At 37.6% G+C, this 13,757-nt stretch overlaps 1 protein-coding gene across 2 annotated transcripts; it reads right to left on the bottom strand.

Annotated features, from left to right (window-relative positions):
* Positions 1-213: 213 nt before the first annotated feature.
* On the bottom strand, positions 214-5,418 carry tmem175 (transmembrane protein 175). Of its 2 annotated transcripts, none has more exons than XM_046841651.1 (10): positions 5,037-5,418; positions 4,905-4,943; positions 4,092-4,189; positions 3,911-3,962; positions 3,774-3,809; positions 3,597-3,680; positions 2,831-2,995; positions 2,576-2,657; positions 2,337-2,481; positions 214-1,848 (listed from the first exon to the last, which is right to left on the bottom strand). In XM_046841651.1, exons 1-10 carry the CDS (start codon positions 5,235-5,237, stop codon positions 1,179-1,181), a joined length of 1,572 nt encoding a protein of 523 aa, XP_046697607.1. In that variant the 5' UTR covers positions 5,238-5,418; the 3' UTR covers positions 214-1,178. The 2 variants fall into 2 exon arrangements, with proteins under 2 accessions (XP_046697607.1, XP_046697608.1); XM_046841652.1 differs by having other exon boundaries at positions 2,337-2,472; positions 5,037-5,416.
* Between the last annotated feature and the right edge of the window lie 8,339 nt (positions 5,419-13,757).

Below are 13,757 nucleotides of genomic sequence, written 5' to 3'. Positions count from 1 at the left end.
TCAAACTCGCTCAAATCCTTACGCTTGCCCATTGTTCCTGCTTCTAACACATTAACTTTGAGGAGAAAATGTTCACTTGCTGCATAATAAACAGGTGCCATGATAAAGAGATATTCAGTGTTATTCACCACTTAAAAGGTTATAATGTCATAATGTTATGCCTGATCAGTGTACACACTAAATATGTAAAGTAAAAAAAGTCATTAAAAGTAGTAAACTCAAAATAATTTAATAAAACATTTAAGTATGAAACGTATTTTCATAGACAGGCCAACAAAGTCATGCAGATTCATAAGGAAATGGACTGGTATGTGATTTTGCTATCGTTTGCATAATATGGTTGCTTGGTAATCGTATGCATGTGCCTTAAGCCGTGCAGGATGAGTGATCGGTGTGCGAGCCACGTGTGCACATGGACCTAATTTCATGTTCATTTGGGGAATTTTGACCTTAATACAAAATCCTGATTGCATACTAATCAAGTTCATATTTTAAATAGGGAAACATGTGGTTGGCATTTAGGCATTGTGTGTGTGTGTGTGTGTGTGTGTGGGGGGTTAAAAGGACTGGCATTTTCTGCGCAATAATGAAGAAGGCCATTCATTATTTTCTATAATCATTTTAGCTTCTATTTTAAGTTTGCCTGAAATACTTTGCACGTATAATTTTGAGTGTAATTTAACTCATCGCTTCTCATCATGCCGTTTAGATTTACATTTATGGTGACACACTTTTCCATTGAACGACTTACAACTTAGTAATTGAGGGTTAAGGGCTTTGCTCAAGAGCTCATCAGTGGCAGCTTGGTAGTGCAGGGATTTGATCTTATGACCTTCCGATCCAGAGTCCAATGCGAGAGTGGGTGGGTGGATGAATGGATGGATGGATGGATAGATAGATAGATAGATAGAGGACGGATTTAACAATGGCTTTCATTCTTAGAATAAAATTAATTCTATTTACCATCTTTTAAAATTATAATGATTTCAGTGTCTACAAATCACCACACTATTAACTCGATGTTGTGCAGTTGTGTCAGGAGCGGCAGATTAGTGTAGTTAATTCCTTCACAGGTACTTTTTGCAGCAAGCAATTACACATCAGATTGCAAGAGGAATCCTTGGTGACAACGGGCCCATAGACCTTGCTGGATTTTATCCTGGGATAATAACATCCTGCTAAGTCACAATGTCTGTAAAAGGCACACGCGCATCCTCCTCTTCCACCAACGCACTTCTTCCATTAGGTGTCTTTGGACAGAAAAGCCACCTCAACACGGCCAGCGCCACTCGCACCATCAGCCTCAGGAGCAGGAATGCAAATGGGACTGCGATCTGCATCAGGTGGAAGATGGGTGAGCTAAAGCGGCTGAGGAAGCATGTGGAGAAAAAGGTCCCGAGTGCGACACAGGGGTAGAGCAAGAGCTTAGCGAGCATGAAGGCGTGCTCACGGCCTCCGTGTCGCACGTACGGATGGAGCGTCTCACGCTCTGTGAAGAGTGCCGTGACCCACATGGCCAGCTGAAAGAGGCCGGCGAAGAAGATGATGACGCAGCTGATCTGGATGGCCTCGAGCTCGTTTCGAGAGCCGCGAGGAAATTCGTGCGTTAGCTGGTAGGCGAGTGGCAGGCCACCGATAAAAGCTAGGGAGAAAGTGTTGAAGAGACCCATCAAACGTGTGGCGCGAGTGACGTGCAGGAAGAGCGAATGATGCACGAACCACAGGAGGCCCACTGTTGCGAAGGAGCCGAAGTATGCCAGGTACTCAGGGCCGTAATCGTGAAGAGCAGCGATGAGACTGCCGTTAAACTGCTTCTGCACGACAGACGGGTCCGGCACGTTGTCCTCACTAAAGGTAACATGATTAGACATTTATTAGCAACCGCTCATTAAATATGCAGTTACACTTACAGATTAGTAGCAATGATATTTATCAGCACCAGAATGAACAGCTCTCTGTAAGATTTTTAGCTTGGCCAATCACAATGCATCAAATCAAGAGCTTCATTTAATGAAGAATGAACATGGTCTCAGTAAATTTCACTGAATGTTGGTACCAGACTGAATGTTGATACCAGACTGACTGACAGAGAAGAATGGACACATTGGTTCATGCTGACTTGGGATACAATAACTCCATGAAATAACCACTTTACATCTGCGATGAGCTGAAAAGCATCTTAGATGCATCAAAAATCTGAGTTCATATTTTTCCCTCAGACGTAAAACATTAAGCTCTTAACCAGTGCACTGCTGCTACATAATTGCCTGATTAGATGATTTAGCATGTGTGGTATTTCAATTGTATATCCGTCAGCACAATCAACAGATACAGACCATATATCTAAGATGAGAAGAGTGGCTACAATGGCATAAACCCCGTCACTGAAAGCCTCCACTCGCTCCTTGCTCAGTGGTTCACTGGGGTGATACGTATAAAAAAGTATGGAGTCAGGAGTCTCCTCTACCTGAGCTAAGGGACCAATAGAAAGACTTACAGTTAGTTACATACAAACACTTTATTTCAAGCACTTGCAAATAATTCTCTGTAAAAGCAAGTTTCGTATCGTACTTACTGCCACTGGCTTTAGTCCAAATCCATTTTATAGCCTGAGATATATAGGGGGTGAATATGACAAGGGCGAGCAAGACATATGACTGGAGGAAAAAAAACAGGATTTAGGAATTTGGTTCAAGTATCAATGACATTACTGCTGCTGATCACAGTTTTAATCCCAGTCTTCAATATTACACACCATCTTATTGTCTTAATTGTTGATTCGTATAGAATTCACTCTCATCTTAATGTGTAGTACACAATTAATACTAACCAGTTTAAAATAGATGAATGCAAACACACCGGCGACGAAACAGATTATAGGCACTCTCATTATAACTTCAAGAATATGGCGTCTGTAATAGGCCTGGTTCACCGACATCTGGATGTGCTCGTTTAGCAGGAAAGGACGGCTGAACCCATACAAGACGATAACGGCCTGCAAAGAAATATTGTTTATCCAGCATACAGCTTTTTTATTTCTATATTTCTCTCTCTTTATACTGAAATGATATCTCTGTTTAGTTCATATTAGCTGTCGAAACTACACCATATCTACAAACGTTTGTGGACACCTGGCTAAAAGATTAATCATTTTTGAACATCTCATTCCACATTTAGTCTCTGTTTGCTCTTATTATAACCTCTACTCTTCTTCGAATTTTCCATTCGACATTGGAGTGTGATTTTGGAGATTCGTTCTCATTCAGCCACAAGGGTGTAGGTGAGATGAGGAGGTCTGGGGTGCATTCAGCATTGAACTTAATCCCACAGGTGTTTAATGGGGTTGAGATCAGAGCTCTATAACAGGCTAATCAAGATCCAGATAAATCTTCATGGAGTTGGCTTTGTGCACATGGGCATTGTGTTAAACGAGGTCTCCTAGTTAAACGAGGGGAAATTTAATGCTCCTGCATCCAAAAACATCCTGTAAAACTGTGTTTGTGGAAACAGTTTGGAGAAAAACCAGATATGACTGGAAAAAGCCAGGTGTCCCAATACTTTTGTTTATGTAGTGTATATAAATCTGGTTTCCATACCTGAATGAGACCGATTATAATGACGCAGGCACAAAAAAGCAGAATACCAAGGGTGCTACTTGGGAAAGTTGCCATCAGAGAGAACTAGAGAAAAAAAGGATTTGAATGTGAATTTACAATGAGAAGAAAAATCATTCTGTGAGCATCAAGATCTGTTTTCTCTAAAGTCTTACTCACTGTATACGGTAGAAAAGTGATCAGCATCATACAAGCCTGGAATAGTAACAGATGAGAATGTTTTTTTGTGGTCGAACAAAAAATAAATAAAAATAAGGAACCGCAACATGCTTGACATTATGTACAGAGGAACTCACCAAATTAAGAAGCGCGAGTGTGTCATCGATGCGTTCGATGACCCGAAACAGTCTGAAACCAGACGAAACGAGGAAATGAAAGAACATTCAAAGTGGTACGATATAAAACACCCAAAGCGAGTTTCCAGGAAGGCTAAATGTAGACTCACACAGTAACTGTGTACATTTTCTCTTCACTCACCTTATATGTGCTGCCCAAGCAACCGTTACTATCAGAAATGTCATCAGGTACACGGCGATCTTAGTGGTGAGGAGCAACTGAATGCTCTCCTTCAGCTCCTGTATGTCAGAGTGGTTTTTCATTAGCATGGAGGTTGCGTCACTCTCGCATGTATTCGGTGGTAAAGTCACAAAACTCCACAGAGATCCAGAGTTCCAGCATCTAATCTCAATATTATCAGATCAGTAGATCCCAGTTAACAGCAGCACTGACTAGAGCAGGAATCCTGCTTTACTTTACTCCATATAGACAGAAGATCACTTGGTTATAATGTATATATAATGTTATAGTGAATTTGTCTATTCTTCAGATAAGAAAAGGAATGATCCAGTTTATCACTGGGGCGCTGTAATGGAATAACAGAAGATGTGGGTTATTATATAGATAGAGCTGTTTAATATATATACTTCTAGATCACATCTCCACGATCCGGGTTTGATCCTGAGCTGGAATTTCTGGTTCATGTGGGTTTTCTCAGTTTCCTTAGTGGAACATTTTGTTTGCAGCTAGTGTTTACTGGATAGACTGGATGGGTGGATGAATGGATGGATGGATAGATGGATGAATAGATGGATAAATGAATGGATAGATGAATGCATGGATGAATAAATAGATGAATGGCTGGATAGATGGATGGATGGATAAATGGACGGATAAATGGATGAATGGATAGATGAATGTATGGATGAATTAATGGATGGATAATTAAATAGATGGATGGATGAATGGATGAATGGATGAATGGATAAATGGATGATGTCTAACACTTCTTACCTCATTGTCTTGAAATTTTGTATGGGCAACAGGTAATATCTGCAAAAATCAGAAATGCATGAAGTCAAAATGCTGCTCACAAAGCCAATATGCGCAGTTGTTCTTCATGAGTACTGGTGTGGTGATGTGTACCATGACAGTGGCGATGATGGAGATGAGAGCATCGCTGTAAGCCAGCAGGCGGTGGGAGGACTGGGTGCTGCTGTCTCCGTCTCTCTCGGACGCTGTGACGCTCTCCATGAACGACTGCGAATCGTTTCTCGGCCTTTTCATTTTCTCCATCTCTTCATCGTCGTGGTGCTCGATAATTTCGCTCTCGTCGTTCTCTGCCATGGCGACAGCAGCCGCGACTCACGCCGTCTTGTTTGCAAACAAGAACGACGCTGCAGCCCGCACCGCGCGTGCGCAGAAAGCTGAACACGTGAACCTGCGTCTCGAAAACATTGCGCGGTGTAGTTTTATGTGAAGTGTAACGCGGATTAAAACATGCGGATATGCAGATTACATCACAAAACACTAATGTCGCTTTATAAATGTAATAGTAATAATATTATAACGGTATAAAAAATAATATTCCAGCTAGCGGAAATGGCTCAATGCACGTGACCGCACTTTATATGCCACCTGACTATACCGGAAGAGGATCCAAATTATTTAGATTGCAGGACATTTCCGAAACCATCAAGATGAACATATTAATAAATAGTTTGAGAAATCATTCTCTGTAATAGATGTCAGAGTTGTTTGATCTGATTTTACAGTAGGCGATAATAAACACGTACCCTGAGCTCTGAGATCAATACAAATAGTTTTATAGTTTTATATATATAACTATTATTATTATTAGTATTATTATTATTATTATTATTATTATTATTATTATAGAAGTAGCTGAATAGATTAGCAAAATTGCTGTACTAAATAGTATGTATAACGCGCCATAAACGACTTATATAGATGTTTTTATTTATTTGTTTATTATTATTATTACTATTTGTTTTGATAGTATGATAAATAACAGAATAAACTGAAATGTGCAGGCTGTGTGAATCTGGAGCATAGATTGTCCCATGACACCTGTCATTCTTTTCAGTAGCCACTAGAGGGCGCGCGGAACCCAAATAAAATCACGGTTATTCGTAGGGCATAGTAAAGAAATGACAGCAAACCTGGTGGCGCTGTTATGTTTTTCCCCATTAAACGGATTGGATCTTTTTGAGCCCTTAGAGAGAAGAACCAGATTGATTCCTTTAATGAAGTGAGTAAACGTTTCTATCGTCCAAGATAACCCCGCCTCCACCCATAAAGGCTGACTGACAGATGTGAAAACGATTTTAATCATACTCTTGTATAGAGATGAAAAATCCGGATTTAAATCCTTCTGAATCACTCAAGTGAACGGATCCGAGTCTTACGAGTCCTTTGAGTCAGTAAGGATTCTGACGCTTTTGCCATGGAATGCCACTAGAGGGCACTATATCCTTAGAATGCACAGAATCCGTGGACTCATTCCGATGGATCCCACGGTTCAGGTGGATCAGCCAGGACATGTACTGTATAGGACTCGTGAAATTGAGTCTTTTGTGTTTCTGACCATGCAGGAAGTTTCCTGAACAACTCAGTCAGCTGCTTTTTGCTACAGTTACTTGCTAACAACAACAACAACTAAGAACAACGACATTAATTAACCATTTGTATTTATGTATGTTTTTATTAGTAGCAAGATAACTAAGGACTCAAGTGATCCAAGTAAATAAAGAGAAGGACTCATGAATCCTGACTCATATAAAGGATTGGGTTAATGAACCCCGGATTAATCCGGATTCTCTCATCTCTTGTAGGCTTCACATTCTGAACCTAAATACATGATTAGAGCGCATTCATCAATCTCCACCATCATCAAAACACCAGGCTTCTTTGGATAGAGAATCCTTTTTTCGGAGACTTATAGAAATTTTTCTCAAAGTGCATTGAAGATTGTGGCTCATGACGGCCAAACAGTTTAGACTCTGCGGTACAAAATTTCCTGACTGCAATTCAGCTTTACAGAAAATACATTTTGTTGTCAAAAAGATCCCAATAGATTACCAGTCTTTAAATCGACTCTTTGTGGTGATGATCAGTAGACCAGTAGACCTACTTCTAAACTGAATGGCAAAATAAATGTATATTTGTACTCAATGCTGCTCTGTAAATGAATTTATGCACTCATCATCATAAGGCTTTTCTCAGTCTAGACTAAATACGTCATGATGGAATCATGTTGACATTTAACTGCATTAACATGTAGCACAGATTTCTGTTCATACTGTGTGTGTGAGGCATGCGTGGCTTCTAATCATCTAAAAAAAAACTTTAGGAAATAAACTTGTTAGGTCTTTACAGTAGAAGAATTAAGCAGGTTTTGAGACAAGGTATGAAAAACAGATGATGGGAGATCTAGAGTAGACTGTGGTGTTGTTAGTTTCCAATCTTATGACTCTGATGCTCTGTCTGAAAAAAGGCGAGAGTGTCTTTTTTTCAGGCATTTTTATAATTCATGTGCGGTACAATGAGAAATTGTTCCATTAATAAAAAGGTCAATAAAATGTCAATTTTTTGGCAATTTGTCCTTTTTTGCGATTGAACTGCTAGTAAACTTGCATACACACCTTTGTAACAAAAACTCCACAAAGTGAGTTTGATTTACTTTATTATCTGATTCATTTATTAAACAATAGCTACAACTATCAATGTCACAGAATCATCTTTATAATGGATCTACTTCCATTCTTCTACTTCTACCCTGTAACCTTTAACATAATGCTTCAAACATTGTGGAGTTTTATTTAGCTCATAGTTCCCTTTTTTTTTCTTTTTTCTTGTAAGAAACAGAAGTGCTAAGAAAGCACTGGTAAAATTAACCTAAACACTAAATGTCATCATTAGAACCAGCCAAAGGTTTTGCTGTGGAAAAGATCATGTTATGGCTGTAACAGTTCAGACCATAAGTGGCACAATAATGGTACAATCAATTTGTGGGTCAACTGTTTTTAGGCAGAAATTATTTGGTCTTAACAATGAGAGATTTTCCCAATAGAGGATTACAGAACTGAGTATTCTGCTCTAGTTGTCTTGTCAGAACATAATCAGTGAAGTTGGAGATTTTGACCCCTAAAGAAAAGGATGAAATAGTATCTTAATAATTAAAAGTCCAGTTGTGCAGTAAGCATTTATTTTGTTCATTACACCCATTAACAGTTTATTTGCCTACAAATGTCAGCATCTGCATTAGTGTCATTAATGTAAAGCGCAGTGTCTTCACTGGATGTTTATTTGTTGCTGATGATGCACTGTTCCTTCACTACTGAGTTTTATATCGATGAGTGAGTTTGTGTGCAAAATGATTCCTGATGGGGGTTAATTGAATCGTGAGTGTGTGTTGTGTCGATACTGCTCAAGTAAGTACAAATGTCTACACGGGTTGCACGTGTCCAGCAAAGAAGATTTTTTTAATTCCAGGAGCAAAAATCTATACAGTACAAACCAGATCAACATTTACATTTTATGTAAAAAGATTTTGCTAAATGCAGAAATATCAATAATATGATTATTAACATGCAGCGCTTGTTTTGAGGCAAGATGCAAGATTATGCCTTCGAAACCGTCTCTATAAAACTAACTTCTCATTTTCCATCTCCTGGATTCATCTTACTATATTGTCAATAGCATAATATCCATCATCAATTACCTACAGAATAGTAAAAACAAACACCACTGATAATAAGGTTAAAGGAACCTAATTTTGTGAGACACTGGTTCAAATTCACATAAATGACGTGGCTGCATTTTTATTATTTCAAACTGAGTACTAATTAAGCCCTAAGAAACTATACAGATGCAACTCCAGCCCAGAAACCACACTGTAATGATGGATGTAAAGAGGAAAAAAAATAACGGAGTTTAGGGGACCATCTGCCAAAAGCTATAAATGATAATGTTAGTGGATATACCACACCACGTGTGTAGATATAGATTCCAGGAGATAATTCAGCTTAACTGCAGTGTAAGATAAAGCATGACCACTTTGAGATTGTGATCTACTCCATAAAATACGTTATAGCTTCCTACTGAAAGTGTGATCATTTCATGAAATTATATTTATGTGAGAATTAAGTGTTTTGGGTCGTTTGACGTCCTGTTTCCTTATAACTGAACAGTCCAAAGTGCTTTTTTCTTTCATTTTTTCAACATAGTTATTCATGTCCAATAATTATTTGAGAAATGTTATTAGAAAACCAAATCTTACCATTTAGTTTAGACATAATGTCACTTACGGTATCATTCTCTGCTGTTTACTTTGAGTTACTAATTCATTTTATTATTTGTTACCAGGAAACCACAAAATCACATATCCTGAACACTTTCACAAGGTGGAACAGCTTTAAAGTTCCAACTTTTAACACATTTGACAAAAAATGTGGACAAAAAACATGGATGCCTTCACAAAAGTGTGTCTTTTATTTGCTCAGCCGATGTTTATTAAAGGTTTATGAGCTTTATTTAGGGTTAGCTAGATTTTTAGAGCTGTGATACTGTGTGGCTGCTTGCTCCGTTCTACTTTAGTTTTTTTAGCATTCATGCAGCATTTTGGACTGAAATTAGAGTAAAAACAATAGTGAGTAGTTTAGCGATTCATTCCAAAGGAAAATGTACAAAATATAGTCATATATTTTAGAACGTTATAAATAAAATTAAATATATTCTCTTTAAATGATCCGATTCAAGAATATAAGAGTGATGTGATAAATAATTGTGTTAAATTTGTATCATTCATAGACTCCTTTTCTAATCATCTAAGGCAGGGGTTTTGAAGAGCCAGGGTCTATCAGATTGATTTTATTCCCCTGTTGTACCATATTCATCAACGTTTGCAATTAAATATCATAAATATCTATAAACAGGACAATGTGCTGAACTTCATCAATGGATTTCAACCACACTAAGTACAATTCTCTCTTCACACATACTGCCTCCTGGAAATCATGGCTTTTTTGTAAATCAGATCTCAGTCTCAGTGAAACACGGCAGAAGTAGGTCAGCACTGCATTGATTTCCTAATCTGCATTGATTTTCCTAATCTATAACTTGCCTCTTAATTGCTCTATAATCCTTACATAGGGTGAGCAGCAGAGGGGAGAGGTTGAGCTCGACGTCAAGGAAATTGAGGTGCATTAGCATAAGAACTAAATCAAGGAGAAATCCAAGAATGTGAGCTGCATTCAGCATGAGAAGAAAATCTATTGGAATAAACAGAAGAGAATGATCAGATGCAATCACTTAGAGACCAGCGGGATGCAGTCAAATTCGCCAAGTTTTGGGAAGTAAAAAAGTGCAAGAAGAGGTTTGATAGTGATTTAGTTCTACTTGAAATCGTATTTGAAAGAAAAACATGTCATAGTTGTTTGGTTAAAAAGTTTGGAGCCTTTTTTGAGTTTTTTGGTTCCACTCAATAAGATAAGGAAATAGTTATATTAAAATACAGGAAAAGGCTTCATTTTCTCCCTCAAAGAGAGCTCCTAATGGTTATGTACACCCTATTCTTTATTTGGAAGCCTGAAGGTTAAATCTGGAAATGACAACATTAAAAATATCAATGTCAAAACTTCATAGTCAGTCGTTTAACCAAGAGCTCCCAAGTAGAAACAAAAAGTGTGATTTAACAAGTCATGTGAGAAAGAGGGTAGATGATATTTTCCTCTATGTGTGAGCTACATCAGGAGAATTCACCCTGCCTGCTTTGTAGTTGTAGTGTGTAGTGAAGGGCTGACTGGTGAAGGGAAATTGACAAATGACCAAAATGGGAAAATAACGGGTTTTAGTTCTAGTGGACAGTCATAGGTTCGAATCCCAGCACCACCAAGCTGCTACTGCTGGGCCATTAAGCAAGGCCCTTAAGGGTGTTTGCTAAAAGCCATAAATGTAAATGTAGTTCCTCTGGGTTTTTTTTCTGCTTTTTAACCTTAGATTTAACCTTTTGATGCAAATCATTTACATGGAATTGGGAACTTCTTTTTTTAGTTTAAAATCCCCTCTCATGAGTTTTTCTCTTGGGTGGGTGGTGTAAATGTTTCCAGCTTCCTCCACATAATGTCATGAAATAAAACCAGGGAAGTCCCTTCCATTCTTTAGCCAGTCTTTTAGCCTAATCCAGTCTGTAAGTGCTGCCATATTACTAGGAGTTCAGTGGTATGGAAATTTTTATGATTGATTAAATGTAGAGCAGTGAGTGTTTTTCTTTCTCTCTCTCTCTCTCTCTCTCTCTCTCTCTCTCTCTCTATGAAAAGAAAATCTGTCATATAATAATGTTTTATGAGTATGTACTTTCTCATTAGAAAGACATTTAAACAAGGCCCAACATGGTTCCATCAATTAATTTTCTATAGGTTTTAATGATATGAATCCTTTGTTGAAATCTGTATGCATTTCTCATGACATCTTTTCCTGAGGTCTAATCATTGGTGGCAAAAGTACACACATCCTTTACTTAAGTAGAATACAGATACTTATGTTTTAAAATACTTGAGTAAAAGTTGAAGTACTGATTATACCTTTTTACTCAAGTGAAAGTAAAGAAGTTTTGGCTCTGACATTTAAGTAATTTAGGTACTTATGTAAAAATTCATTACTTCTACCTGTTTTAGTGTCAAGTTGGTAACTGGACCTCACCTCATATTAATATTAGGGCTGTTAATCAAATTAAATCTTTAATCACAACGCAAATTTTTTTCTGTTCTAAATGTACCATATATAAATACTTCCTGTTTTTAATACTTTAAGCAACATGGACATTGAGAAATATGAATGCAAAATAGAGCATGAAGACAAAAAATTATTGTAAATGTTTAAGAAGATAATGGTTTAAATTACGTAAATCATCAAAACACCAAACAGAACCTTTGCTATTTTACAATACAGTTTTACAGTTTACATCACTGACTCCCTCTGTCTCATCCACGTTAGCTTTACTTCTTGTTGCTTTCTGCCCTGCTCATTCTTAGCTTCATAAACTAGTCTACATCTGTAGTAAGTGAGAGTCAGGACACCAGTGGATTGAAAAAGACACGCAATGACAGGAAATCGGTTGGTGGGCTGAAATCGGCGCGCAGTGAAAATAAAAAAATATTGACTAATATTAAAAATATTGAAGATTTCATTAAATCAATGGATTAAAACTAAACTAAAGAGTCTGTTTTGAAAATGTAAGAAGTAAAAAATACAGATATTTGTGTAAAGATGTAATGAGTAAAAGTAAAAAGTTGTCTGAAAAATAAATAGTGAATTAAAGTACTGATACCAAAAAAATCTACTTAAGTACAGTAACGAAGTATTTGTACTCCGTTACTTCCCACCTCTGGGTCCAATCTATGCAAAGCCTTAACTTGATTGCAGCTCATTTAACAAATACCAAGCATGAGTTTACTTCAAATACATTACTTTTCCAATATAAAAGCTTTTCTGGTGTGAGAGAACCCCTGCTTCAGATGCTGCTCTATATCTGAAGAAGAGCAAACTGCAAAACTAATCCATTAACACAGCATGTCTGGGACACACTGACTCCATGATGATAACAGAGCTGGTGGGTAATCACACATCTGAGTAGCAGAAGGTTTCAGTCTTTACAGTTTCCCAGGATGACACTGAGAATCAGCTCATCCTGGTCACAGCCATGGGTACCACGTAAAAGCCATGAAATCAATGCAATCAAAGGTGAGCAGAATGAATGATTTCTCTCTGTTTTCCCAGCTGTTTGAAATAGTCAGGCCTTAAGATCTTTCTTGGCAGTTTTAAAATGCTAAAAGCAATGAAGCAGGAGAAGGAAAGTGTATATTCAGTAGGCTAGGATGCTTAATAGGCACAGCAGTAGAAGTGGAATATAAGGAATAATTTGGTCAGAAATGCTTACATGCTAAACAATGAATGAAATCTAGCGCATTTAAGCAGACGGCAGTGGTGTTTAGGAGCAGCAACGTTAATTGATGAATGAATGCTTGTAATCTTTAAAGGTTTGTTCTAACTGTAATAAAGATATGCATCATCCCATTGTCTGACAGCACTGACACAATATTTAAGTAAATGAAATATGGTTTAACATCCAGTACAGAGAGGACAATAAGAACATGCACCCATATACATTTAGCCTTGGTATTTGGAATAAACACTTTCAAATTGGTCAAAAAAAAGTTTACATATGGGTAAAATGACAAGACATTGAAATCCAGATCTAGAATCTTATAAATAAAGCTTTTATCACACCTGATACCTGCAGTATTTAGCAATGCATTTTAGTTTGACAAATGCCTCATGTTTTGATGCTTGATAAGCCTAGTCTTTGTTGCTGTATTTAATTGCGCTAACTGGATGAAGTTGTGCATTTTTTCTGGATTGCCAAAGTAAAATTTCCAGGCACAGTGTAGATGTTGTGAAAAGCTTCCTTTGCAATGAATTAATCAGTGTTAGATTATAAAAAATGCAACAATCTTCCTTGCTTGCAAATGTTTGTAGACACTACCAACATGCCCATTTATGCTTTTGGAGCTTTGCTTTCCATATTTAGTCCTGCTTTTCTTTTATAATAGCCTCCACTGCTTTGGGAGGACTTTCAAGTTCATCCCAAAGGTGTTTTGTGGGGTTGAGGACAGGGCTCTGTGCAGGAAACTGCTGAATTTTCCATATCTTTATGCACTCTGCTTAATACACAGGAGCATTGTAATGCTGAAACATATTTGGCCACTTACTTCTTGCAAAAGGAAATTATAAAACAACATTCAATTCCATTTTGTGTTTCCATGTTGTGGGGTTTGCCTGTGGATG

The sequence above is a fragment of the Silurus meridionalis genome, chromosome 27 (genome assembly GCF_014805685.1).
Source record: "Silurus meridionalis isolate SWU-2019-XX chromosome 27, ASM1480568v1, whole genome shotgun sequence".
NCBI lineage: Eukaryota > Metazoa > Chordata > Actinopteri > Siluriformes > Siluridae > Silurus > Silurus meridionalis.
This window is presented reverse-complemented; position numbering and strand designations above follow the sequence as displayed.